The following is a 27,964-nucleotide window of genomic DNA, read 5'->3' on the forward strand; positions in this document are numbered from 1 at the left end:
AACGCTGATTGGACGTTCGTTTGGTGAACTGCTCCCAAATTTTCTTTAACGGAAAGTATCCAGACTGATCTGCGAGTGAAACCTTGAAAGCTCGCGAGATCAGGATGGTCTCACGAGGCTACACCGCATTGAGATCGTTTAACCCTTTATAACATCAACATTTTAAATCCGCGATCACCTTTTGAGAGAGGCAGCTTTCTGTGCGCACACTTTGGCAGTGTGCCATTCAGCATGTGCATTCAGTTTTTTTTACGACTTATTGTGCTTAATAACTATTTTTAACATCAATCACTTCCCGCTCTATTGTCTCATTCATGCGTTCAATCAAACTAAAGTGTCAATGGTATGGTATGTAAATAAATATATACTTGTAGCACAGCACTGTGATATGGACAATATAGCAAAAAATATAACTATATATTTTATACCGTTGCCAGCTTTTTAAAAATGTTTTGCATGCGTTCGGCCAATCAACGTACACTTATGTCACTTGTAGTTCCTAGTGTGCTGGGTTAGACCCTACTCTGAAGTAGGAGCTCATTAAGTCCCCCCAAAAATGCAATCCTATAACTAAAATCATTCCTGTGGTGTTCCTGTGGTGCGAACACGCCAAAAAGCCCGCCAATAGTTATAGGAACTATGACAGCGTTCCTCGTGTGTAAAAGCCCCTTTAGATCAGATGCTTTCTTAAATGCTATTTTCTCATCTCTGTCATTTTTGTTGTGCGTTTATATCGGGGTCTAAAATGTGCAGCTGGAACTGCTGCTCACATTCAACAAATTGGTTAAACAATTTGTCAAAAATAATCGTTACAAAGAAACACAATCGGAGACATTTTCAATATTCAGATGGACTGCATTTGAAAATACCCTAAGCTACCCAGACTAAACTGATGTGCAACAGAAAGATAGCCCATTTTGAACAGCCTGAGAGCCATCCTGGACACACACACACACACACACACACACACACACACACACACACAGCAGGCTCATTAGACAGAAGTAGGGAGTTGAGAGAGATGCGTGTAGCAATCCTGGGTCAGACTCTGTGCAAGGACGGTATGTCTGTGAGAGGAAGCGGTGAGTGGAATGAACCCAGCCATTATAACTCAGCTCATCCGTCACTGTGAGGCCTCAGGCCCATCTACCCACTGTTACCCTGGCAACACACTCTAAACTTACATTCAGTATCATTTCAGGAGTAAAAGACACAAATACTACAAATATTTTATGCATGTGGAGAAGATACAAAATGTAAAAAAAAAAAAAAAAAAAAGGGTATTAAGGCTTTAAATTATTAAAGCCTTATTAAATCTTCAATTAATTGGCATATAATGGAATTTATTTAATAAAATAAGTTTAAAAAAAATCACTTGACAGCCCTACTAATATCATACAAAGCTAATTTCCAGCTCAAGTCCCTACTCATTAGTTCTAACTATAGCTTTTTTGACAAACTGCAGCTGATGCTTTCTAGACACCGTTCTAGAGAAAAGCACATTACTGTTAAATGTGAGCAGCAAAGTCATTTAGGCAAACCTGGTTTCCTCTCTGCCCTTTGCTCCCAGTGTAATTTGAGACACGACTGGAAAAAAAGGCCCTGTGCACAGAACTGAATGAAAGGTAGAGAGAGAGAGAGAGAGAGAGAGAGAGAGGCATGTTCACATTCAGCTGCGGTCTAACCTAATCAAGCTGGACAAGGTCATCATTTTCCAGCTTTCTTCTAATTAGGCTTAATTCGGTTACCGTAATCCTCACAGCTACTGTGCCCTGGTAAAATACCATGTTACGCATTTAAAATTAGGGTTTGCATCTTTACGATTTTTTTCAGCCAATGATTTTAGTGCTTGCGTGTCAATCTGATGCCATTTGACATTGATTTGATTTGATAGTGGCTCATATGATCATCCCTCTAACTGACAGACTGCATCTTGTCACCGTGGCGTGAAAATCAAACAGCCTCATGACAAATTTCTCTTCCTTTCAAGCTTCTTCTGAGCATGCGTGGCGTCCGGGGCTCCCCGGCTGAAGCCCCGCGACTGTGGAAGGACTCACTTTGCAGGAAGGTCAAAGTTCAACAATCAGACAGTGATTTACTGTGATGGAATACCACAATCAATAGAGGGAGTCAAAGGTCAGCTGATCCAGGATGAAATCGTGGTTCTTGGACTGCTGGCTGGGATGCATGTGAACTAACACTCCTCTTTCCACCCAACCGCCGGCAGCCAGGAGGTCACGTGACCATGGCATACACTGGTGGATATGCCAGATTTAGATTGCCACGCGTGAATGCCGCTAAGCCACAGAGACCTAGACAGCATCAGAGTGCACGCATGCTCATCGGTGGGTCCTGACGGTATATAGTCACACCCACACACATCATATCGTGTTGACGGTCTTGGCTGACTGAAAACATTCCCTAAGTAATCAGGCTACTACTACAGAATGTCAGGAAAGCTTTCACTATGAAGGAAGTACATGCTTTCTGACAAACATCTGCTAAATCATACTAGAAAGATTCTGTGTAACAGAATTTTTAAAGGCCAAACCACAGACTTTTGACCTTTTGTTGTGTTATTTTATTATTAATTGGAAACATTACTATTTGTAATTTTTTTTAAAGAAGTCTCATGATCATCAAGCCTGCATTTATGTGAAAAAAAAAACAGAGAAAAACAGTATGTTGTGAAATATTTTATTACAATTTAAAATAATGGTTTTCTATTTGAATATACTTTAAAATATAATTTATTTCTGTGATGCAAAGCTGAATTTTCATCAGCCATTACTCCAGTTTTTAGTGTCACGTGACTCGTCAGACATCATTCTAATAAGCTGATGTATTATCAATGTTGGAAAGAGTTGTGCTGCTTAATATTTTTTTATAACCTGTGATGATATTTTTTTCAGGATTCTTTGATGAATAGTGTTAAAAAAGAACAGCATTTATATAAAATAGAAATCTTTTGTAACAATATACACACCGTTCAAAAGTTTAGCGGCAGCAATATTTTTCTTTCTTTTTTTTTAAAGAAATCAATACTTTTATTCAGCAAGGATGTGTTATAATAAGTGATAGTAATTGATATTTTGAATCCTGAAACAAAGTATCACAGGTTATAAAAAAAAAATATATTACGCAGCACAACTGTTTCCAACATTGATAATATATCAGCATATTAGAATGATGTCTGATGAAGAATCATGTGACACTGAAAACTGGAGTAAAGGCTGATGAAAATTCAGCTTAGCATTACAGAAATAAATTATATTTCAAAGTATATTAAAAAAACAACAGTATTTTAAAATGCAATAGTATTACACAATATTACTGTTTTTTCTGTATTTTTGATCAAATAAATGCAGGCTTGATGAGCATAAGAGACTTCTTTAAAATAATAATAATTAAAAATAGTAATGTTTCTAAACTTTTGACCGGTATATATATATATATATATATATATATATATACATATACATACACTACCGTTCAAAAGTTTGGGGTCGGTACGATTTTAAATACTTTTAAAAGAATTCTCTTCTGCTAACCATGGCTGCGCTTATTTGATTAAAAATACAACAAAAATCAGTTATAGTATTAAATATTTTTCCAGTGTAAATCAGCTGTTTTCTGTGTGAATATATAGTAAAGTGTAATTTATTCCTGTGATCAAAGCTGAATTTTCAGCATCACCAGTGTCAGTGTCTTCAGTGTCAAATGATCCTTCACAAATCAGTATAATATGAGGATTTGATGCTCAAGAAACATTTATTATTATTATCAATGTTGAAACAGTTGTTGGTCTGTCAGTTGTACAGTTTTTTTTTTTTTTTAGGATTCTTTGATGAATAGGAAGTTCAAAAGAACAGCATTTGTTTGAAATAGAATATTTTGTAACATTATAAATGTCTTTACTGTCCTTGATAAATAAAAGTTTTGATTTCTTTCCTCCAAAAAATAAAAATAAAATTCTCACTGACCCCAAACTTTTGAACGGTAGTGTATATACACATTTAGCCTATAGTATTTATTAATACTTTGATTTTTCATTTTTTATATTTTCAGTTTTCATTTAAACCTAAGTTTAAAGCTGCAGTCCGGCATTTTTCCTCTGTCGCCATCTCTGTTCGAAATCTGCAATTGCAGTCATTCGCGGAATTAACAACTTTACGTGGGTTGTAGTTCAACACCCTCGACACGGCACAGCACGGATGAACACAATGTTTGAGGAGAGTGTGCAGCTGTCAGTCACCGCGCCGATGTGGATATTGTCATTCAGAATCACAGATTATTTTTTTTGGAAGTATGACCAACATAAGAATTTTCACCGGGAAATGTCATCTGAACTAGTAAGAAACATTCACTTTTGTTCTGGTTCTGACGTTGCAGTAAATCGTGCTGATTAAATCTAACAATTGCTTATAAATTATCATTTCACGCAAAACCGTGCAAAGTAGCTATACTATGTTCTCAAATTGTTAATGTTAACAACGTCAGCAAGCATTGCGTGACTACATCATGTAATGTCCTTCCGATATTATCCTTGTTTTTCGCATGGGTCCGGTTGCAGTCTCTTTTTTTCTGTAGCCACTCCGAAGTCCGAACGAAGTCTTTTGCATTTTACAGCGGGTGAGTCTCTAGTTGTCACTGATGATGATCGTCGTTTGAACCTTTCTGGATCCGCCATCAAATTGATAAGTTTAATTATATCAAGTGCTGTGAGAAAAGGCTATAAATCTCTACCTCCAACATCCTCACACGCAATATAGCTTATAGCCTACTAGCCGAGACTCCTTCTTTATGTGTACAGATGTGACGTAATGACGCAAAGACATGCTCGAATCTCCCGCGGAAATCCACCAGTACCACTAAAATTAAAAACATTATTACAAGCTTACCGTTTTGCATCGAGCTAAGGCAAGCAGATAGTTTTGAACACTGGCTGGTTATGTATTTTATCAAATATGTATTTTGGATAATTTTTAACCCAAAAAAAGCTACGGACAGCAGCTTTAAGTTTTACTAATTTGATGCGCTTTTAGTTTTTTGAAATATTGCTATTTAACTTTGATTTATTTCAGTAATTTTAATATTCAACTATCTAAGTTAGTTGTCAAGACAACATTGCAAAAACAAATTATTTACATGTTACAGTTTAAGTCTACGTTTACGTATGCTTTATTTCAATTAAAAACGATTAATCGTTTTAGCTTTATTTAACACTAACAACACTGGTAGCCTGCTTGACCAGTTCACCATAAACACTAATACAATTCTCTGCATTGTTCTCAAAATGAAACAATTAAAGTAATTGCCATATTACTCTTATTTTCGGCTGTGGGTGCGTTTACTCACCACACGAGCCCTACTGTGGAATGTGTCAGCATGATGTAAGAGGTTGGTAACAAAGCTAGCATGAATTGAACTACTGGTCCAACAGGCTGAGTCGCACTACTGCAGCTCTTAGCAGCACTGATGCAAATCTGAGGTGAACACCAGCTGTCAGTTTACAGGCTCCAAGCTTGGGCATTCAAGCAAATCATTTCTTATAAACCACCAATGGAGTAAACCCAATAAGGTTGAGAACTGAGAACCTGTTCTCATACAGAAACGGGTTCAAAGAAAACTGTCACGACATTCGCTTCAGCTAACAGAACGTTGTACTAAAATGCAGTGTTTTATTTACTACTTTCCAGTGGCACTGCAACACTGCTACTGAATCACAATACACACACCGCAAAACAGATTCCCAAATGAATCCCTTTTAAGGACCAGTTCTTTAGTGAGTGTGATTCAGCAAGTCAAATGTTTCACTGAATCACAAGTTATTTGTCATGTGTGACAAAATCCTGATTTGTTGTAGGCCTACTAGTTAGTCCTAACACATATTTTATTCAATATTTAGTTAGGTTCAAGTCAAGTAATGATTTGCCATTTCTAAAAAGTATGGAACATCATTAAAAACATTTGTAAATACACTTTTGATAGAATATTAAATATGAAATCTGAGGGTGGTAAAAGCAGTAAAACCAGGATTTTTTATTTTATTTCCACAAAATTGTTAATGGAACTATTAATGAACTGGAATTACTAGAATATAACTAGAATTAAAAGGTTCACATAAAAATAAAAATTCTGTCATTTACTCACCCTCAATTTGTTTCAAACCTGTATGAGTTTCTTACTTCTGTTGAACACAAAATAAGATATTTTGAAGAATGTTGGTAGCCAGACAGTAGATGGCCCCCATTGACTTCCATAGTATTTTTTTTTTCTTCTACCAAGTCAGTGGCTACCATCAACTGTCCGGTTACCCATATTCTTCAATATATCTTATTTTGTGTTTAGCAGAAGAAAGAAACTCACACAGGTTTGGGACAAATTAAGGGTGAGTAATTGATGACAGAATTTTAATTTTGGGTGAACTATCCCTTTAAGACTGTGGCCTGCGTTTGCAAAAGAGAAAAATTCACAAACAACAACAGGATGTATCATGCGAACAAACGATCAACCAAATATTCAGGACCGAATGGGGAGAAGCAAGCAAACAAGCTATTTCTACGTTAAAAGGATGTGTAACGAGTTAGGACTGAAATGCTAAGGTGCATCTAAACATGACCTAGATGCACCTTAGCATTTAAGTCGCTAGTCTACTCGTCTTTTTAAAACGACCGATACCCGGGTTCTCATTTGGTCTTGAATGGGTGGTTCATCATTTGTTTGACCCAATAAACTGCCCGGCGGCGTGACGTCACACAGCGTAAACCATCGTCACGGTGGCTACGAACTCTGTGTCGACCAAACTAAAAATCTGCTCGAGCACTGGACGACAAAAGCAGCCTCTGCTCCACATATAAGCGCTGGTGAAAATAGCGGAGTTCAGGCAAATCACGAGGTAAATGCTAATTAGCAGCATTCCCAGCCATTGGCGCCCCAACTTTTCATTTCTTTAAACAGACGAGACCTGAAAACCGAACCGTGGTGTGTAGTAGTTCAGCAAAGAGCTGACTCACTAATCTCAGCCCTCGCAGAAACTAAACGCGGTGACTGTCAAATAACAACGCGCTTTTACTTTCCGCGAACAATACATTGTTCGCTTTAGAACTGTTACGTCCAACTCGCTACTATGTAACACAAGCATTCCAACGGAACCCCCATTACCACATTACGATGTAACAGTTCTGCCCGCTAAAGTTAAAATCCTCCTAAATAGTGTTGCACGGATGGATTTGCCTTCCTCGCATAGTCAAACGGAGGCTCGAAGGCTAAAGCTAGCCAGCCAAATAAGAGGGGGGAGCTGGCTAAACTTAATCGCGAAAATGCAAGCAGCGCGGGCGAATCAAGTAAATCAGCGACACAATTGAAATGTTAAAACAATAACAGCCGTGCATCCGCTTCAAGGTCGCTCAAAGCGATTTGTTTACACAACGACAAGAAGCAAAAACACAACTCTCTAACTCTGCAAAGTGGCCAGGCTGATATAGCGAGTGTAGCTGGTTTAGCAAGCTAATGCAGGATACCGCCGCCGCGGAACTGTGATTGGATCCTGCAGCGACTGTGTAAAAATCGCGTTACAAAGCCACCCCAAACCGCCATTTACCGGCAAACATAGAACATTTGCAAACATGTCGGACTTACAGTGTTTTGTTTCCTCTTAAATCCCGTACTTAATGTCCAGATCTGACCTTCGGGTTGGTGAAACAGCATTATAGTTAACTGCCGCCGCCATGTTCCTGCTGCCTTATGCCTAACGATGGCTGGCTGCTTGTTTATCTCGCCAGCAAAACCTCCCCCACATACTACGGGCACCAGTATCTACTCGTTTACTCTAGCCTGCATAGCAACCTTGCAGTGAACAACGGGGCAAAATGATGATACAGCAAACATAATGACGCGGCTCACCAGTTGGTTTGCATTTTTCCTGCCTTTGTATATCCTAAACTGCAAGTAGATGTTTCATAATATTTGAGGAGGAAATCAAAGCAGCGCTGAAAAACAGTTTACAAAAGCTTTCACCTTTGGTGGTAGCCTACTGTGTGTGTGAGAGAGAGAGAGAGAGAGAGAGAGAGAGAGAGAGAGAGAGAGAGAGAGAGAGAGAGAGAGAGAGAGAGAGAGAGAGAGAGAGAGAGAGAGAGAGAGAGAGAGAGAGAAAAGTGTGCCAGAGTGGTCAGGTCACGAGCCGGTGTTGTTGTTGTTAGTCCGAATCCAAAGCAATCTGCACTCTATTAGCAATGTCATAACAGCTTAATTTAAAAAACACATCAGCAGAACCAAATCAAACTGCTTTCCAGACCTCCATGCATCACATCCTACTTGTTATGATTTACTTTAAGGCTTTTAGAATACATTTGATATACATTTTCTTATCAAATAAACACCTTTAACCAAACAAAACAATACACTGCCATATTAAATACAGTGTAGGCTGTGCCTATACAACAGCAAGAGAAAAAGTTCAGGAGTGTTTTGATCGGAGAATAGCACATTTAAATCCAATTTTATTAGTATTTTGGTAACATTTTACACATCCACTAACAATGAGCAAACATTTGTTACAGGATTTATTAGGCCTAATCTTTGTTAATGTTAGTTAATAAAAATACATTGCTGTGCATTAACTATGTCAATACAACTTTTGATTTTAATAATGTATCAGTAAATGTTAAAATTAACTAAGATTAATAAATGCTGTAGTAGTATTGTTCATTGCTATTCATGTTAACTAAAGTAGCTAACTAATGTGAACAAATTAAATCTTATTGTAAAGTGTTTTGCAAGTTTCAAGACTTAACTGTCTTAACAGGTCCAAGTCTTCTCTGTAGCCTACTGAAAATTATCAAAATAGTATGATTGCATTTGCCACATTATCACTGTGTAGAGATTGATATTTTAAATGTCATTATAGCCTAGAAATAAAATATTAAAAGCAATAGGCTATATGTATTTCTCAAGCAGCCCATTGAAATATTTAAGTCAAGACATGTCCTCGATTATGACTATGAATACACAGGCGCTATAGCTATCTTTTAAAGAACATTTTGGCCATCTGTGAAATAAAATGGGAACAAGCCCGAATAAGTTTTTTTTCTTTCTCTGCCATAATGTAAAAGCCTAGTAGTCCACCATGCCTCATAACTGTATTGAGTTGTCAAATTCACACACATTTGTACTTTTCTGCTATAGCCTATATGCGCACCTCAAAAGGCAACAGGCTCATGGACTGGTTGATCTGGCAGAAAGCCAAGGCTTACCGTGATTAGTCAGCAACAATAACCCCGAAATGCGTCAGGTATCCGATCAAAACCCACACGGCGACAGGTTGATTTCCTATAGCCCATAAAAATACTTCCATGTGAATGTACGCCAGCGACCGAGATCAAGCATCGACGAATCAGAATGAATCCTACGTTCCAACCCGTGTCGATCAAAGGTCTACATCGAAAGTAACTTCTCTCAAAGGGAAATCTGCAAACAGTGACTTATGCAATTCTGCTGTTCACTGTTTCAGATTGGCACGCGCTTGCCAACAATTGTGAAACAGCACGGGTTGGTTTGTCGCAACGAAATGTCCCTAAAGAGTTCAGTTTAGGAAAGCATTTATAAATATTTTGTCATTATGGTTTGTTTCATATTATATACATTTGCTTTAAGAATTATATCTCCAACATACGCGCAGAGTGATTTGAAAGAAACATTAAATATCACTGTTGTCTGTTAAGAAAAATCGTGGCGAACAGCGCCACAACATGGTCAACACCAACATTTTAAGGAGAATGACCTCTTAAAATAATATAAAATGCACGTCATTATGCCTTTTTACAGATTTCTTTTGAGAATTGCTTATTGAGTGTGCAAATTATTAAATTACTTTTATATTAATATGAAATTATATATAAAATCTAAAAATAATATATATTTTATGCCAGTTAGGCTCGAGCAACGAACTGTTGCTATGGTTACCCCCTCAGGAGAACGCGACTCCTGTTCTATTTAGCGCTTTCTGACCAACTTGGACTCGTAGGTTTGAGAATGTCTTTGTTTTGAAGGATTTTAAGCCCTGTAATTCGCACCATTGATTTCAATGAACTAATACAAACAAAATCTCATTTTTAAAATGTTTTCACCATAATTTTCTACACTGTAAAAAGTTATCAGTTGACAACTTAAATGTTTGGAAACCCGTTGCCTTAAAATTAAGTAAATAAACTGCATTGTTAAGTTAAGTCAACTGATCACTTTTTACAGTGTACAATGCAATAAAACAAATGCAGAAATAACAAGTCATGTTTTGACAAATGCAGTAAAATAGGGGCAAATAACCGTGAAAACAACATTTTTATTAGTGTATTCACTGGTTGTCTTTCTAATTTGTTGTACTTGGGTAAAAGAAAGGTGAGATAATGATTGTTCCTAACTTCATTCTCAGAGTATTGTTGTTCTTAATCTGAAACTATCTGCTATGAAAAATATGTCTGAGAACTTTTCCTTAAGATTTTGACCACAATTTGTGATTTGACATGTCCATGTGTCATCTACACCGAACATCAAAGTCAGCAGTGCAAAGTTCAAGATTAAAAGGTAGAATCTAAAGCACATTGCAGGAAAATGTTCCTTTGCTAAATAAACAAAATGTGTGGAGCATTACACTATTATCTTGACCAGTGCAACAAATGGAATCCATATTTGTTTAAAAAAAGGCATCAAATGAATGTTTGCGCTTGTGATCTTATTCTGATGAAGAAAAAAAAGAAAAAGAAAAAAAAGTGTGACAATGCTTTTATACAACAACACAATGAAGAGGCATTAGACATGGTTCCAAATGCTTAGGATAGAATCAGAAAAAAGCTGTGAGCCTTCAGAGAACTTTAAATACACCCCTGATTTCAAACTCAAGTTAAAATACTGGATTAACCATCTCTGATCTGTCAAAATGATGTATGGTTAGGCACTTGTAAAAATAAAAATAAGTTACTTTTTTCCCCCACAGCTTTTGGGTTTTATTTGGAGGTATGGCTGGATCATAGTTTTGGATTAAGCAAATAAAGCAGAGAGCGTATGGACCTTTGGAAAAAGGAAACAAATGTAGGCGAAATAAAAAAGACCCCCTCCAAAAAAAACAAAAAAACAATGCCACATTTTTCCCTTAAGCCCTTCTTGCAAAGAGACATACTGGTTTGATGGCTTTGTGAAATACAGCATTCAACATCCTACAGGATCAAAGAGCAGGATAAGGAAGGTGCCATATTGCAGTTTTTTTTTCTTTTCTTTTTTCAGATAAACAAGAGGGGAAACGGGCAACAGACAAACTGTGGAACGGAGAGGAATGATCAGGCTGATTTCAGCCAGTACAGAAGTTGGGAATGTGGGTGGTTTATGATGACTTCTCCTTCCTCGCTCTGGGAGAATCTGCTCCGCTGGCACCAACAGATCCGTTCACACCATTGGCTGTGACAAACACAAATGAGAAGAGGCTTGACATAAGTAATTAGCAGATCATTTTGTAGTTTAGATCCCTATAGTTCTGTTATATACTGAATATCAGTGACTACGTCTCCAAGCGGGAAAATGCCACTTAATGAATTTGCTTAAAGGGACAGTTCACCCAAAAATCTGTCATTTAAGCCAAGTTCAGTCTGCACGATTTTCAAAGTAGTCGGGTCACTGTTCTTTTCACACTGCATGACCATCTGGGGTAACATTCAGTTGCTGCTGTGTTGTGTGTTCACACTGAACGATGGCTCGGCGACAGGAGGTTTCACACCCTGCATGACTTTACAAAAGAAAGTATCACCGACAACTTCTACCTGGTCCGCAAACTACATTTCACAACCAAACACACGCGAGAAGTGATAAGGAAATAACGCAAGATCACACATGCGTGAGACTGGAGTTCTCGCACGAGACTCAAATTGTTATTAAAAATTGTCTGTGCGCTGATTTGCAGTGAAAAGGAGAAAAGAAAAACAGATTATGCAGGAGGAAATGGTTGGGGAGATGAGAGCAAGGATTGTGTGTTCCGCAAAGAGAGTTGGGGGTAAAACAATTTTTTGCAATGTGCTGCTGGTCAAGCAAATGTGTAGGCTACTTTGTAAATATTATCTATTAAAATACTGATATTCTGGTCTAACTCCTCCCCGAACATCCTACTGTCCTGTATCTTGCTCTCTCATTGGCTGCCGGTCATCGCCGATGTAGTTTTCAGTCGAAACACTTTTCACACGGCAGGATTTAGAATCGGCGCTTCTCTCAGATCGCGTCTTTGCTCATTCACACTGCATGATTGTCAATCGCGTGAACGAGCACCGATTTGCCTGTGATTTCGGGCATTTGTCGGCGATTTCTCAAAACCTGTCGGCGAGCCAAATTCGGGGTTAAAATCGTGCAGTCTGAACTCGGCTTTACTCACACTCATGTCTCTCCAAACCAATAACACTTTGGTTATCTATAAAAAACACAAATGAAGATATTTTTTAATGAAACCTGAGAGGTTTCTGTCCCTCCACTGAAAGTCCAGGTAACTATCAAGGTTATAAAGGCATCATAAAATTAATGAATGTAAATCGAGCGGTTTAATTTAAAACATGATCCAACAATGATCGACAAAACATACAAATATACGAAAATGTGTGTGTCAAGAGCTAGAACAAACCTTGTTGGTTCTAATGCATCTTGCACACACGTTTGAGCTTCTGCATTTACCATGTGTGATGTGCTCTATGTATGCGTGTCAATAATCCTTAAGATGTAAATGAAAAACTATTAAATCTGTTCATCATATCAAGAGATCAAATCTCATCACAAGACTTGGCTTAAACCACTCGATTCATATGGATTTGTTTTTACGAGCCTTTATAACCTTTTTGGATCTTAACTTGTGGTTATCTGGACTTTCAATGGAGGAACAGAAATCTCTCAGGCTTTATTCAATCTTATGCACTTGGAACGATATCTGGGTGAGTAAATTATGATAGAATTTTTGGGTGAACTCTCGCTTTAATAAAAGCAATATACTTTAAATACAACCCTACTTTCACAATACAGTGCAACCTCAAGTACTTTACTGATTAAATGTAGAAAGTAGCTTCAAGATTAGAACAAGGGCTCTTCTGATTTTGCCATTTTGTGTATATTGCAGTATGTAAATATATCTGTGTAGCTTTCAACCTTTTTGACTTCAAGGCCCTCAGAGTTCACAACAATATTTGAAGGCCGTACCTCACTCACTCAAATTTCTACCCGATAAAATATTTTAGAGCTTGGCATAACTAGAAAGATATGTAGTCATTATAAAAATCAAATTCTTTAAATATACTTCTTATTATTTGGTTTCGTTGCGGAAGCTCATTTGTTCTTGCGGAAGCTCAAATGTGCTGTGTAACAAGAAAATAACAAGAAAATATGCCAGCAGCCATATCACCCTGTAGCCCAAGACTGGTTGCCCACTGAAGCTAAGCAGGGCTGAGCCTGGTTAGTACCTGGATGGGAGACCTCCTGAGAAAACCAGGTTGCTACTGGAAGAGGTGTTAGTGAGGCCAGCAGGGGGCGCTCACCCTGTGGTCTGTGTGGGTCCTAACGCCCCAGTATAGTGACGGGGACACTATACTGTCAAAGAGCACCGTCCTTCGGATGAGACGTTAAACCGAAGCCCTGACTCTCTGTGGTCATTAAAAATCCCATGGCACTTCTCGTAAAAGTAGGGGTGTAACCCCGGTGTCCTGGCCACATTCCACCCATTGGCCCCTGCCAATCATGGCCTCCTAATAATCCCCATCCACTGAATTGGCTCCATCACTCTCTCTCCTCTCCAACTATAGCTGGTGTGTGGTGAGCGCACTGGCGCCGTTGTACTGTGGCTTCCATCGCATCATCCAAGTGGATGCTGCACACTGGTGCTGGTTGAGGAGAGACCCCCTGATATGATTGTAAAGCGCTTTGGGTGTACAGTAGTACATATGAAAGCGCTATATAAATGCCTCATTCATTCATTCATTCAAAATGAGCCACATTGGTTCATGAGGAAGCTCAAATGTTCTGCGTAACAAGAATCAACCTCATTGGTTCTTGCGGAAGCTCAAACGTGCTGCGTAACAAGAATGAACCTCATTGGTTCTCGCACGTCAAGCGAACATGCTTTAGCTTCCTTTTACCACAACTGATGTGTGAGTTGATGAATGTTTAGGTGAATAAAAGCCTAAATTCAATCTGTTCATCATATAAAGCGATCGTTTCTCCAGACATTTTGGACTAAACCACTCAATTCATATGGATTAGTTTTACGATCTCTTTATGAACTTTTTGAAGCCTCAAAGTTTCAGTTGAGTAGTTGTCTATGGAGACAACTAGGTCTATGTCTCTGAATTCATCAAAAAAAAAATCTTCATTTGGATTCCAAAGATGAATGAAGTCTTACAGGTTTGGAACGACATGAGGGTGATTAATGAATGCAATTTAATAATAATAATTAATTTAATTAATGTGTGAACTATCCCTTTAAGAACTCAACACAATACTCACGCTGGTGGACACACCTGAGGTGCACACAGAAAGACGCCTTTTGCAATGCCAAATTCAGTAATCTTTCAAAGCTTATTGCACTTGAACCATGTCAAAAATGCCACGTTGGCGAGTATTTATGTAAAGTCTTAAGTGAAAAAACAGTTGGGAGAAAAAACAGATGCATGTCAGTTGGATATTAGTAAAATAAAGTGACTGCAGCCATAAAAATAACTTAGATCATTGGTCATATCGCCCAACCCCAATAGGCTATGTGCACAAGCGTAGTTTCGAACTTCCGCTATTATCAGAAGTCGGCATGTCAGTTTCCGGTTTACGGCTGTTCATCCGCATCCGCTATAAACGAACAAGATGAGTGCTGCTGTTGTAAGAAATAAAGAGTTGTTAAACACATCTAAGTTTCTAAGACCTGTAGGTGGATCTATCATCTAACGCCCGTTTCACACATACCCCGTTTGCAGTGCAGGAGCAATGCGCGCTATAGTGCTTTCACATATGATGCGTTTGCAGTGAATAACTGATCCGCGGCTGTACCACAAACACATACTTACTTTTTTTTTTTTTTTTCGCATCGCCCAAAATATCTATTTTGTGCAGCCACTGCGCACGAAGGTTGGTGTTTTCCGGGAAGCGGTGGAAGCTCAAATGGCTGTTAGCGACTTGAAGCAGAGCAAAGTGGCACACAGCAGTGCTCCTAACGCACCATGTTAACAGGTTAGGGCTTTCACTTTTCACACCGTTCCAGATGCGGCACGTATAACAGCAGTACAGCGATCGTTACTGCACCGAATCTATTTCTGCTGTGCTGCATTAAAGTGACACAGCATGTTTCGTGGTCAAAATGCACAAAGATTGACCTGAAAATGTAGTAATTTCACCATAAATGCGTTTCATTAAATAAAATGTAGTAATCTCACCATAAATGCATTTAATATACCGGTACTACTATTTTTCACAGTCATCTGAAGACTGTGAAGACCGGGGTAAATCAAGGAAAACTACAATTAAGGCGACATAATGAAGCTGTAGCTTTATTATGGTAGCTTTACCCGTCGAAGTTTATTGTTTTAATCGATCTGCCATACGTTTTTGTTTGTTTGCATCTTTTATCCACACTAGTTCACTTTCTGTTAATTTATGTAAGTGTAGACAAAGCTTTCATGCAGGATCTGGGTGCTTGCTGTGAGAAAAATCAATCGATAAACGCATATGGCAAAGGAAGTGCATTCAAACTCGCTTCAGCGCGTATTTATGTGAGAGGCGCGTGCACGCGAAGGGGCGTGTGATTTGTCCGCGAGTCGGAATTCGGTACAACACCTGTTTTAATACCAAAAAGACTCGTGTGTTTTTTTTACACTATGCTGAACGGTCGGTTAAGTAAGCGAGTGCCATTGACGGAAGCAGTGACCGGAAGTGATCCAGCTCACCGCAGACAAACCGGAAATTCTATTTCCGTTGTTATGCAACTAGCGAATGCCCCTCCCCCACTATCAACGGATACCCTCCCACCCAGTTCATGCTCGTCAGTGCGTGTGCACCAGATTTTCAGTGAACGCCAGGACTCTCAAGTGTCACGCATTGAGCGTGACAGTCATTCATTTCGGTCTTTTGTCACGCTCTCCCGCCACACATTGTATTTCTCACGCTGAAAAACTATTTGAAATATATTTAATATGCCGCAGCGCCCAAAACTCTGGCCGCGCCGCTCTCACTGTGGAACCGGCATGAATCAAGCGCGTTTCCTCTGGTGTTGTTCGTCGAGCTACACAATAGCCAATCAGAAAATAGCACTATTGTATCTGGGTAAGATTTAACGCAACAACCAATGACAAAAATGTATCCAACCCCCCGTCGGCTGGGTGTCACTCTTACCTGTCTTCAAAACTTGAGAGCCCTGGAACGCGCCCGTCTCATCAGCATCCATCAACACCATGGAGTATTTGGAGGTATGCTGTCCTGGCTAATCTACCGATAGATTGCAATTGCTAACGTCATTTATACTCTAAATGAGCGTACTTGATTTTCCGCCATCACTCTTTGTTACTGCGGGAACTTCCGTGAACTTCAGGCGTGTGCATGTGATTGTAACGTGCGCGAGGGGTGGCGTGTGCCCGATCTGTGATTGACAGTCAGATCTCACACCCCCCTGCGCTGATTGGACATGATGAACCGGGAACTGTGGATTTTTGCAAAACAAATAACATGCTCCAGGTGGAGTTAGAAGCTCAGGTTTTTTTCTAAAACCACTTTATTTATGTTGTTCTGTCAGATTATAGTGTCGATTTCACTGAATATGATCCAAAAAAATTGTTGCCGACGGCAGCTTTAAATTGTGTTTAAACGTGCATACATCCATTAAAGAGTGTGTACAAAGAGAATCGCAATGCTGACAACGTTTTTTGAAATAAAAGTTGCAGCACAACTTCTGGATTTTAGGGTGTATTCACACCAGGAAAGTCCGATAGTTCACTTGCTTTGGTCCGGACCAAAACATTTATTTTTTTTTTTTTTTTTTTGGTACGGTTCGCTTTCACACTGCTCTTTTTGCAAGTGAACCAAAATTTGTCAACAAAACCACACGTGTGCTAAGGTCGTCCATTCATTGGACAAGGATTCTCAAGTAGGGAAATCAGGAAGTGCAAAAAAGGTTCAGCATGGAGATATTTCGTACTGCAATATTTGTTATTTTACTAATTTTGTGTTATTCTGTACAAACGCAATATGAAGAAACTGCGCAGAAGACGGATAAGGTATAAAGTTTTGTTTCATAGAGAGGGGCTAATAGGGCTATGTTCACACATTCAAATAATGAGATTCTTATTGTATATAGGCTACTGCTAACAAGTGCTGTCAATGTTAACGCTTGCGATTTAAGTTTGTCCAGTTTAATGCAGCGTCATCCTTGTATTGTAACTATCGTTATGAACTGCAAAAGCTTTTTTTGCATCTATGCGCGATTAGACTGAAGAGAACGCGCTGTATGTGAATGTCCTGATGCACACACTCATTCATTCCATTCCAATGACGCACAGAAAGACGCGCAACAGTATCGTGTGGCCAGACAGCGCGCCGGAATGGAATTCTCTTTCGCACTTGAACAACAATAACACAAACCATTATGCCAAAATCTCCAACTACGGAAGCCTTTTAACTCAAAGGCGCAGTGCTTTCTTGCAATTGGGTCGGTTCATGTTCACACCGTAAACGAACCGTACCAGAGTTCGTTTGGAACCGTACCGAGACCACCTCTTCAGCTGGGTCTCGGTTCGGTTGTTTGGTCCGCACCCGAGTTCGATTGCTGTATTCACACCTGCCCAAAAGGTCCACACCAAGGGGGGAAACGAACTAGAGTTCGATTCAATCGAACCAAACAAGGCAGGTGTGAATACACCCCTAAATAAAAAAAGTAAGTATGTGTTTGTGGTACAGCCGCGGATCAGTTATTCACTGCAAACGCATCATATGTGAAAGCACTATAGCGCGCGTTGCTCCTGCACCGCAACACGCACTGCAAACGGGGTATGTGTGAAACGGGCGTTAGATGATAGATCCACCTACAGGTCTTAGAAACTTAGATGTGTTTAACAACTCTTTTTTTCGTACAACAGCAGCACTCATCTTGTTCGTTTATAGCGGATGCGGATGAACAGCCGTAAACCGGAAACTGACATGCCGACTTCTGACAATAGCGGAAGTTCGAAATTACGCTTGTGCACATAGCCTATTGGAACAGTACAATCAGATCTTAAGTGGGCAATACTGACCTTTCTTTGATTTGCTTTTAGAAGACGACAGTTTCTTTTTTAAGGTCTGAGTCTGTGCATGCTCTCTCCATCGTCGCAGCTGGAAGTTGATAAATTTCCACATCATAAAAGCCTGAGTGGTGCATATTGCAGCCAGGACAGCCACCCTGAGAGAAACAGAGCCATTACAAATCCAACAATAATACAAGCAAAAGGTCATCATTACTTCTTCCATCATCTGGTGTTTAACTAAATCACGTCCATCCAAAACGTCCACTTCCAGTAGAAAAGCTTTTACAATGCGATTACATATTCATGTTATGATGGAAATTTTTATATATGATGCCAAGTTTTGTTTTCTGCCCAAATGACTGTGTTGACATCTCTCACTCTACAAATCAGATTTAAAGGGATAGTTCACCTAAAAATTAAAATTAGCCCATGATTTACTCAACCTGAAGCCATCCTTGGTGTATGACATTCTTCTTTCAGACTAATACAAATTGCAGTTATATTAAAAAAATGTCCTGGCTCTTCCAAGCTTAATAATGGGAGTCAATGGGTATTAAGTCCATCAAAATGCATCCATTCATGATAAAAGTGCTCGACACGGCTCTGGCGGGTTAATAAACGCCTTCTGAAGTGTAGCGATGCGTTCGTGTAAGAAAAATATCCATATTTAAATTTATCAACTAAAATAACTAGCTTCTGGCAGACGGCCCTACGCAAGTTGACTTACGGCCAAAAGACTAACCCTTGATGATGTATGACGTAGGATGTAGGAGTAGCGCAAGCTTTGACGCCTCTCGCGGTTCAAACAAACTGGGCTGGGCAACCGCGTTCGTCATTACGTTGTGCGCAAAGTTCAAGGGTTAGTCTTTCGCCGTAAATCGATGTGTACGGCCGTCTGCCGGAAGCTAGTTATTTTAGTCGATAAAGTTTTAAGTATGGATATTTTTCTTACACGAACGCATCGCTTCACTTCAGAAGGCGTTTATTAACCCACCGGAGCCAAGCACTTTTATCATGGATGGATGCGCTTTGATGGACTTCCAAAAAATATACCCATTGGCTCCCATTATATAGCTTGGAAGAGCCAGGCTATTTTTTATATAACTCCAATTGTATTCGTCTGAAAGAAGAATGTCATATCGACCTTATGCACCAGAGAAACGAGGGCGCCGCCATCTTTAGAATATTGTCTTTGAACTTCCGTTTTTGCGGTCGCTCTGTATATTTCTATGGCATCGCTGTCCAGGAGTAATTAGCTGGTAAAGTTGATTTACTTATCGTAGAGTTAACGAAAGTTATCATGAGCATTGTAATGTTTATGATAAGCATTGTAAAGCATATGTCTTAACAAATGGACCTTGGGAATTTTTTAAACGAGCCGTTCATTCATAACTACGCAAGATCGCTGTGAAAATACAGACCGGAAGTCAAAAGACAATGAGCTCAGCGCGGAAAAGGGGCGTGGCTACATAAGGTCTATACACCTAGGATGACTTCAGGGTGAGTAAATCATGGGTTAATTTTCATTTTTGGGTGAACTATCCCTTTTAAAAAAAAAAGTGTTGCACATACAACATAACCTGTACAGTACAAACCATTTGAATTCATAGAATCTTCTACTTCAAAGCTCTACAGAAATTCAACCATGTCAAATGTAAGGCACTTGGCTTATAATAAGGTGCTAAAAATTGCATCTTGGAAAACAAAATCAAAACAGCAGTTGCTAAATAGCAATCCAAAATGCTTCAAAACATTTGCATGATTAATCTATTCATTTCACTGCAGTGAGGAAGTGTAAAGCCCAAAGTATACTTCAGCCGTCCTCGTGACACAAGATGAAGATCTCTCTGCTTACCGAACAAACAGGACATTAAAGCTTCCCTCAGCGATGTTCAGACCCTGTTTCTCTGCTCCGGCCAGCCCAAAGCCCACAGTAAGAACAGACAGGGAAAGAGTCAACAAGCGGCCCAGCACAAATAGAACAGCCCACACTGAAAACCTGTTAACATACACAAAAGGCTTCATAATGGTCAAACATCCTTGCAAACGCAGAATTGTGCTAATATTCATTTGTAATTTCATATCTGCACAGTAAAAATCAATCAAAGTGTTTATTAGCTGGACTTGCTGTGTCAAATGAATGGCACTCACCCGGTCTGCCTTTCCTCATTGCTGAAGTAAATGAGTCGGGAAACATGGAAGAGGACCTCAACAAAGTAATGCAGAACCAGCAACACCAGGCCCAACCGGTTCAGACTGGAAATACATCATTAATGGTTTAAACATGAGTGAAACTACTACATTATTAGTCTTTGAAAAGTGTAATTATCGTCACTATGCATGGTTTTGTAATTATTTCATCTGTTAATGACAGTCATGTCAACTTTACACCATGTCCTAAACCAGGGGCAATAAGAGCCACTCAAAAATATTTGATGTTTAAAGGGATAGTTTACTTTGGAATTAATTTTTGGTATGTTTTAGCTTACCTCAAGGGCATCCAAGATGTAGGTGTCTTTGTTTCCGCAGTAGTTTCAATTTTGATATTTTTAGGTCAAACCGTTCTTGCCTGTCAGTCATATAATGCAGGTCTATGGTAACTTCCTCAAAGAGCATGCACAGAGAAGTCCAAATTAAACATGATTTAATGACTCATAAATGTAAGTACACACTGATGGCCTAAGACACGAAACGAGCAGTTTGTGTGAGAAAACGAACAGTATTTATATCGTTTTTACCTCTTGTAAACACAGCCACGTCCAAGTGATCTGATGGCGCCGGCGCTTCGGTCTTTTCCGGCAAGCGCTGGAAGTGATCTCTCGCGCGTGTACGTCACTCATACAATTGTTTTATTTTTTATTTTTTTAATTGTTTTCTTTTATGACGGTTTAAACATCCTGGATAAGCGAAAATTAGTACCATTTTAATTAGCCGTCTTACCTACAATCTCTGTTCTGTGTAAACAATGAGTGACGTACACGCGCGAGAGATCACTTCCGGCGCTTGCCGGAAAAGACCGAAGCGCCCGCGCCCTCAGATCACTTGGACGTGGCTGTGTTTACAAGAGGTAAAAACGATATAAATACTGTTCGTTTTCTCACACAAACCGCTCGTTTCGTGTCTTAGGCCATCAATGTGTACATACATTTACGAGTCATTAAATCATGTTTAATTTGGACTTCTCTGTGCATGCTCTTTGAGGAAGTTACCATAGACCTGCATTATATGACTGACAGACAAGAACGGTTTGACCTAAAAATATCAAAATTGAAAATACTGCGGAAACAAAGACACCTACATCTTGGATGCCCTTGAGGAAAGCTAAAACATACCAAAAATGTATTTCAAAGTGAACTATCCCTTTAACAGAAGTCTCTTAAGTTCATCGGGGCTGTATTTATTTTAGCAAGAACACAGAACCTAATATTGTAAAATGTTATTACAATTTAAAATAACTGCTTTTGATTTTAAAATGATATTTATTTTGATATTTTTTAAATGGTAATTTATTCTTTGTGATGTAAAGCTACATTTTCAGCAACCATTACTCCAGTCCTCAATGAAAATGTTTACACCGTGAACACGTGCAATTTATGTTGTAGAACAAAATGTGCCCTGACAACTGTTTATGATTAATAAACATGACAAATGAATTGCTTACTTCAGAATGTAGGCTCCTGCAATTTGGACCAAGTAAAGACTTATATAAACAAGCTGGCGAGGAATGTCTTCCTGAAAAATAAAACAAGACAACATTGTCATGTCTTCTGTCAATTTCCGTAAAGTAAAAGTTTGGTAAACAAAGGAACCTCTGGAGAAGGAAACTGGTCCCGTCACAATAACAGGATGCATGAATAAGGTTTCAGTGCATGTTGTGCATCCTCAACACTGGAAACACTACGTTGACTTTGCTTGCTTACTTTCTTGGCCTTCTGGAAGTAGAGCTCGGGGATTGCATGAAGCCAGTAGCCGAGCTGACAGATGTAGTAGAACTTCAGCTGGAACCTAAAACAAGACAAGGAAGTTCTTCAGCATCTCCACGACTCGTGGAAATCAAATGTCAATGGTAATTGCATTTGCAAGCTGTGTGTTTCATACAGTAGGTCTACAAAAATCAGAAGAGAGAATTAGAGGTAGACTAATGCAAGATAATTTGATCAGGAGCGTTGAGATAGCTTTTGAACTGTCTTCTCGGTGCGAACCAGCTCAGCAGATCAGTTTACCAAAGAAGATGTAACTTATGAGCGCTCATGCAGCGGATCGGCAGATGTGACGCGAGGTGGAATATGAACCTCCATCATTTTATGGCCCATTTCAAAAACAACCATCACTTTCCCACCATTAATTAGCATTTTCCATTTCTTCAGATTTAAACACGCTAAGCTTTTAAAGGGATAGTTCACCCAAAAATGTAAATTCAGTCATTAATTACTTGCAGTGAGGAAAATAAGTATTTGAACACCCTGCTATTTTGCAAGTTCTCCCACTTAGAAATCATGGAGGGGTCTGAAATTGTCATCATAGGTGCATGTCCACTGTGAGAGACATAATCTAAAAAAAAAAATCCAGAAATCACAATGTGTGATTTTTTAACTATTTATTTTTATGATACAGCTGCAAATAAGTATTTGAACACCTGAGAAAATAAATGTTAATATTTGGTACAGTAGCCTTTGTTTGCAATTACAGAGGTCAAACGTTTCCTGTAGTTTTTCACCAGGTTTGCACACACTGCAGGAGGGATTTTGGCCCACTCCTCCACACAGATCTTCTCTAGATCAGTCAAGTTTCTGGGCTGTCGCTGAGAAACACGGAGTTTGAGCTCCAAAGATTCTCTATTGGGTTTAGGTCTGGAGAATGGCTAGGCCACGCCAGAACCTTGATATGCTTCTTACAGAGCCACTCCTTGGTTATCCTGGCTGTGTGCTTCGGGTCATTGTCATGTTGGAAGACCCAGCCTCGACCCATCTTCAATGCTCTAACTGAGGGAAGGAGGTTGTTCCCCAAAATCTCGCAATACATGGCCCCGGTCGTCCTCTCCTTAATACAGTGCAGTCACCCTGTCCCATGTGCAGAAAAACACCACCAAAGCATGATGCTACCACCCCCATGCTTCACAGTAGGGATGGTGTTCTTGGGATGGTACTCATCATTCTTCTTCCTCCAAACACGGCGAGTGGATTTATGACCAAAAAGTTCTATTTTGGTCTCATCTGACCACATGACTTTCTCCCATGACTCCTCTGGATCATCCAAATGGTCATTGGCAAACTTAAGTCGGGACTTGACATGTGCTGGTTTAAGCAGGGGGACCTTCCGTGCCATGCATGATTTCAAACCATGACGTCTTAGTGTATTTCCAACAGTAACCTTGGAAACGGTGGTCCCAGCTCTTTTCAGGTCATTGACCAGCTCCTCCCGTGTAGTTCTGGGCTGATTTCTCACCTTTCTTAGGATCATTGAGACCCCACGAGGTGAGATCTTGCATGGAGCCCCAGTCCGAGGGAGATTGACAGTCACGTTTAGCTTCTTCCATTTTTTAATGATTGCTCCAACAGTGGACCTTTTTTCACCAAGCTGCTTGGCAATTTCCCCGTAGCCCTTTCCAGCCTTGTGGAGGTGTACAATTTTGTCTCTAGTGCCTTTGGACAGCTCTTTGGTCTTGGCCATGTTAGTAGTTGGATTCTTACTGATTGTATGGGGTGGACAGGTGTCTTTATGCAGCTAACGACCTCAAACAGGCGTATCTAATTTAGGATAATAAATGGAGTGGAGGTGGACATTTTAAAGGCAGACTAACAGGTCTTTGAGGGTCAGAATACTACCTGATAGACAGGTGTTCAAATACTTATTTGCAGCTGTATCATACAAATAAATAGTTAAAAAATCATATATTGTGATTTCTGGATTTTTATTTTTAGATTATGTCTCTCACAGTGGACATGTGGGAGAACTTGCAAAATAGCAGGGTGTTCAAATACTTATTTTCCTCACTGCATGTCGATCCAAACCAATAAGAGTTTCATTAATTTTCAAAACACAAATGAAAAAAGATTTGTAATGAAATCTGAAAAATGTCTGTCCCTCCATTGAAAGGCTATTCCGCAAAACTCTGACCGTTCAAAACGTTCATAAAATGATATGAATCGAGCGGTTTAATCCAAGTCTTCTGAAGAGATCGCTCAACCGTACTTGCTTGACCCATGAGAACAAACCTCATTGGTTCTTGCGGAAGCTCAAATGTGCTGCGTAACACACGAGAATGAACCTCATTGGTTCCTGTGCGTCAAGAAAACACGCTTGAGCTTCCAATTACCAAAATTGAGTTATTTATGTACATTCGCTGATCAATATTCATATGTGAATAAAATCTTAAATTAAATCTGTTCACCATATAAACCGATCGTGTCTCTTCAGAAGACTTGCATTAAACCGCTTGATTCATATGGATTTATTTTACAATCGGTTTATGAAAGTTTTGAAGAGTCATTTTGGGTGAATAGACTTTCAATGGAGGGACCAAAAATCCTCAGATTTCATTAAAAAATATCTTAATTTGCGTTCTGAAGTTATGGGTTTGGAACAACATAAGGGTGAGTATGGCAGAATTTTCATTGATGGGTGACTAACCTTTAAAATAGTCTGCACTTCACAGAAGCACAGACAGCAGTACTTACGGCATTAGAGTGTGCGGGTAGCCGTCCCACAGGCTGACGGGGTTGGACAGGAGGTTCTCCTTCAGATTAAGCAGAATAAGTGAATAAATGAATCCTTCAGACACGGCTATAAACACCAACCTGCACATAAGCTCCTATTTATATGAAACAGAGTAGTGAAGCTCTTACAGAGACAAGAATGCTGGCTCCCCACAGGCAGGAGAAGAGGTAGAATGCACTCAGCTGCCCTGACTCATTGAACTTGCTGTGCTTGGTTTTGGAGAAGTGCATCTTCCTGTTGATTTTCTGAACAGTCATGGATTCACGTAAATGGCATAAATCAAACCATTTATTAGTATTAACAGTGTTGCACCAAAACACTATTAAGATACACATTAACATTTATGCACAAATGCTATTAACATTTCAGCTACAGTAAGCTTATTCATTCACATCGGGATACTTACGTCCAGCACATATTCTTGAATAATGGCGTGCATGATAATGGCCACTAACATGTAGAAGAAGACGGTGGCCACATCTTTCAGACCATAATGGAAGTAATTCACTGGTGTTTCCTCTGGGCCCCCTACAATCCACATTACAAACAAAACATAAGCATGCATGCACACTCAGCCACTCAGCTTCTTGATTTAATCAAATATAGACAACTGATATCTGATTTGTTTGTTTAATCTCAAAAAGAAAGATAATGAACAGAGCCAATGCAGTTGATTTTACAATTTATTGTTCGATCCTTTGGAACTGAGTAATAATCTTGCAAAATATAAGGAGAGAATCATGATGAAGCAAACGTATGTTGTTATAAATGTTTTTTAAATTATTGAGCTAACTTATGAACAGCCACAGCAAGTGTAAGTGGCATCAAACATCAGCTCATTACTAGACAAAAACTTGTTGGAACAAACCATTCTGTTTAACCTTGAGGTGTTTTAATTATTATAACAGAAATAGCACACATAATAACAAACAATTTTGACAGAAAATAATAAATAAATAGACAAAAAATGATTTATACTCAAGCTATGCAAACAGACCAAAATAAACTGGAGGTTATTTACCACATACTTACCATTTGCTGGAATTGTAACATTGTATTGCACAGTTATGAACAAAACCGCTACCTTTGATGTAATCTACATGGAAAGAAACATAAAAGGGCAGTGAATACACAAATGAATAAAGGAATATTTCACTCTAAAATGAGACACCTGTCATTATAGAATGGCAGTCAGTCAGTCTCTTTCACTATTCATTTTTACTGTATGGAAAATAAGGTTTACAACGCAAGTGACTAGTGTTACAGAAAATAGGCCATACAGATTTTAAAAGGATAGTTCACCCAAAAATGAACATTCAAAAATTAAATTACTCACCCTCAAGTTGTTCCAAACCAGTATGAATTTTATTTCTCCTTCTGCTGAACACAAAGGAAGGTATTTTGAAGATTGTTGGTAACCAGACAGTTGACGGTAATGTTAGTTGTTGAAAGTCAATGGCTGTCTGGCTAACAACATTCTTCAAAATAACTTATTTTGTGTTCAGCAGAAGGAGAAATAAAATCTTACAGGTTTGGAACAACTTGAGGCCGAGTAAAAATGTAAAACTATCCCTTTAACCAACGTGACGGGTAAGTCAGTCACAGAAATATAATTTTTGGGCAACCTCTTGTTCCTTTCAGTTAATGATACGGTTGTAAGCCACATACAGCAATTATAATCAGTTTTTCATACAATACACACAATCTTAAAGATATCGTTTACACATAAGACACATCTGTTTAGAAATTCCCATTAAGAGCACCAAATCCGTTTCAGCACTGTAAACTCTATTTCCCATGATGCACCAGTACTGGCGCTGATATTCAGAAAACGTCCAAATCTAACGGTTTTGCAAACTCGCATTCCTAAGTAACGAGGGCTGAGAGTGTAAAATCACTATGTTGCTATCAGTAAAAGTATTTTGTTAGCAAAAATCGTGGCCCTCCAGCTGCTGTGCACCGATGACAGCGCTCAGTCATTCTCCGATTGCCACGTAACACTTCATTTGCGCGTAAAAGTATCAGTGCAGCTACAATGTTACGTAATCATTTTTACAAATCAAGTCTCAAATATTCCGGCCAACACTTCTTTAAATGTAACACATTTGCGCGTGCTTTTCATCTCGCGGGTTTTAAAGTTCCTTAAATCGCTTCATAGGCGATTCATATCTCTCTCCCTCCCTCTCTCTCTCTCTCTCTCTCGCTCGTGCATCATGTTTCTTTGAATCAAAATTCCCAACTATTTCAATGGAATAATGCAGTAGCACCTGAGCGTGATAATAGGCTAAACCCTGCGGTATAAGATTCATTTATATGAATCAGAAATGCAAAAGAACGTAAACATTCTGCACATTTAAGGTAAACCCAAAAAGTAACGTTAACCGTTTCATCTGCAGTTAAAGGAAGTGAAAGGATCTGTTCAGACTATGACAGAACAAGAAAGATCCGCTATAGGTTTCTTATAGAAACACTGATCAGGTTGATTTGTCATCTTTGTCAATGTTAAATCTGTAACATTGAATGAATGAAATAAAAGTGGATTCTCACCTCAAACATTAGACCCAGCAGAAACACCATAGCAACACAAGACACAATATCCGCATGGTTCTGGATCACAAACTCGTGGCTGAGCACCGGTGGGTTCTTGTTGTTCTTTTTTCGGATTCCCATCTTGGTGGATGTTGAGAGAACTTTTGGTGTATGTGTGTGAGTGCGGAACACGTCTTCACTATTGTTATCTGGCAGGCACGTCAGTCTTAACGCCTACTTCTGTCTTTCTTCTTCTATCCTTTTTCAATTTTAGCCACTTTATACAATGAAAGACGTTGCAGTAGCGCCATCTGCTGGACTGGAGGACATGAAAAGTTTGATTCATTCTCAGGCCAAGGGCCTATAGTGGTTAGAGAGGAGCAGGGAGCCCTTTCTATAGTGAATACAAAGAATACAAATAAATAGAGGTATTATTAGGTTTATTA

General features: G+C 39.1%; 2 protein-coding genes across 5 annotated transcripts in view; both read right to left on the minus strand.

Annotated features, from left to right (window-relative positions):
- The window catches only part of ncoa2 (nuclear receptor coactivator 2), a 102,824-nt gene extending 93,332 nt beyond the window's left edge, over positions 1 to 9,492 (minus strand). For 2 of the 4 annotated variants that reach the window (XM_056254106.1, XM_056254103.1), the window contains exon 1: positions 7,642 to 7,812. The gene's annotated coding sequence lies outside the window, so the exon portion shown is untranslated. Of the gene's footprint in view, positions 1 to 7,641; positions 7,813 to 9,254 lie in introns of those variants that run through there. The other 2 variants (XM_056254104.1, XM_056254107.1) reach the window with 2 other exon arrangements.
- Positions 9,493 to 10,764: 1,272 nt separating this feature from the next.
- tram1 (translocation associated membrane protein 1) lies at positions 10,765 to 27,777 on the minus strand. The gene is made up of 11 exons (XM_056254110.1): positions 27,537 to 27,777; positions 26,022 to 26,085; positions 25,396 to 25,517; positions 25,118 to 25,234; positions 24,950 to 25,008; positions 22,193 to 22,277; positions 21,934 to 22,004; positions 20,424 to 20,528; positions 20,128 to 20,271; positions 18,282 to 18,427; positions 10,765 to 11,448 (listed from the first exon to the last, which is right to left on the minus strand). Exons 1-11 carry the CDS (start codon positions 27,657 to 27,659, stop codon positions 11,375 to 11,377), a joined length of 1,110 nt encoding a protein of 369 aa, XP_056110085.1. The 5' UTR covers positions 27,660 to 27,777; the 3' UTR covers positions 10,765 to 11,374.
- Between the last annotated feature and the right edge of the window lie 187 nt (positions 27,778 to 27,964).

This window comes from Rhinichthys klamathensis, unplaced genomic scaffold, assembly GCF_029890125.1.
Source record: "Rhinichthys klamathensis goyatoka isolate OS25496 unplaced genomic scaffold, OSU_Roscu_1.1 h1tg000110l_1, whole genome shotgun sequence".
In the NCBI taxonomy this organism is placed as follows: domain Eukaryota; kingdom Metazoa; phylum Chordata; class Actinopteri; order Cypriniformes; family Leuciscidae; genus Rhinichthys; species Rhinichthys klamathensis.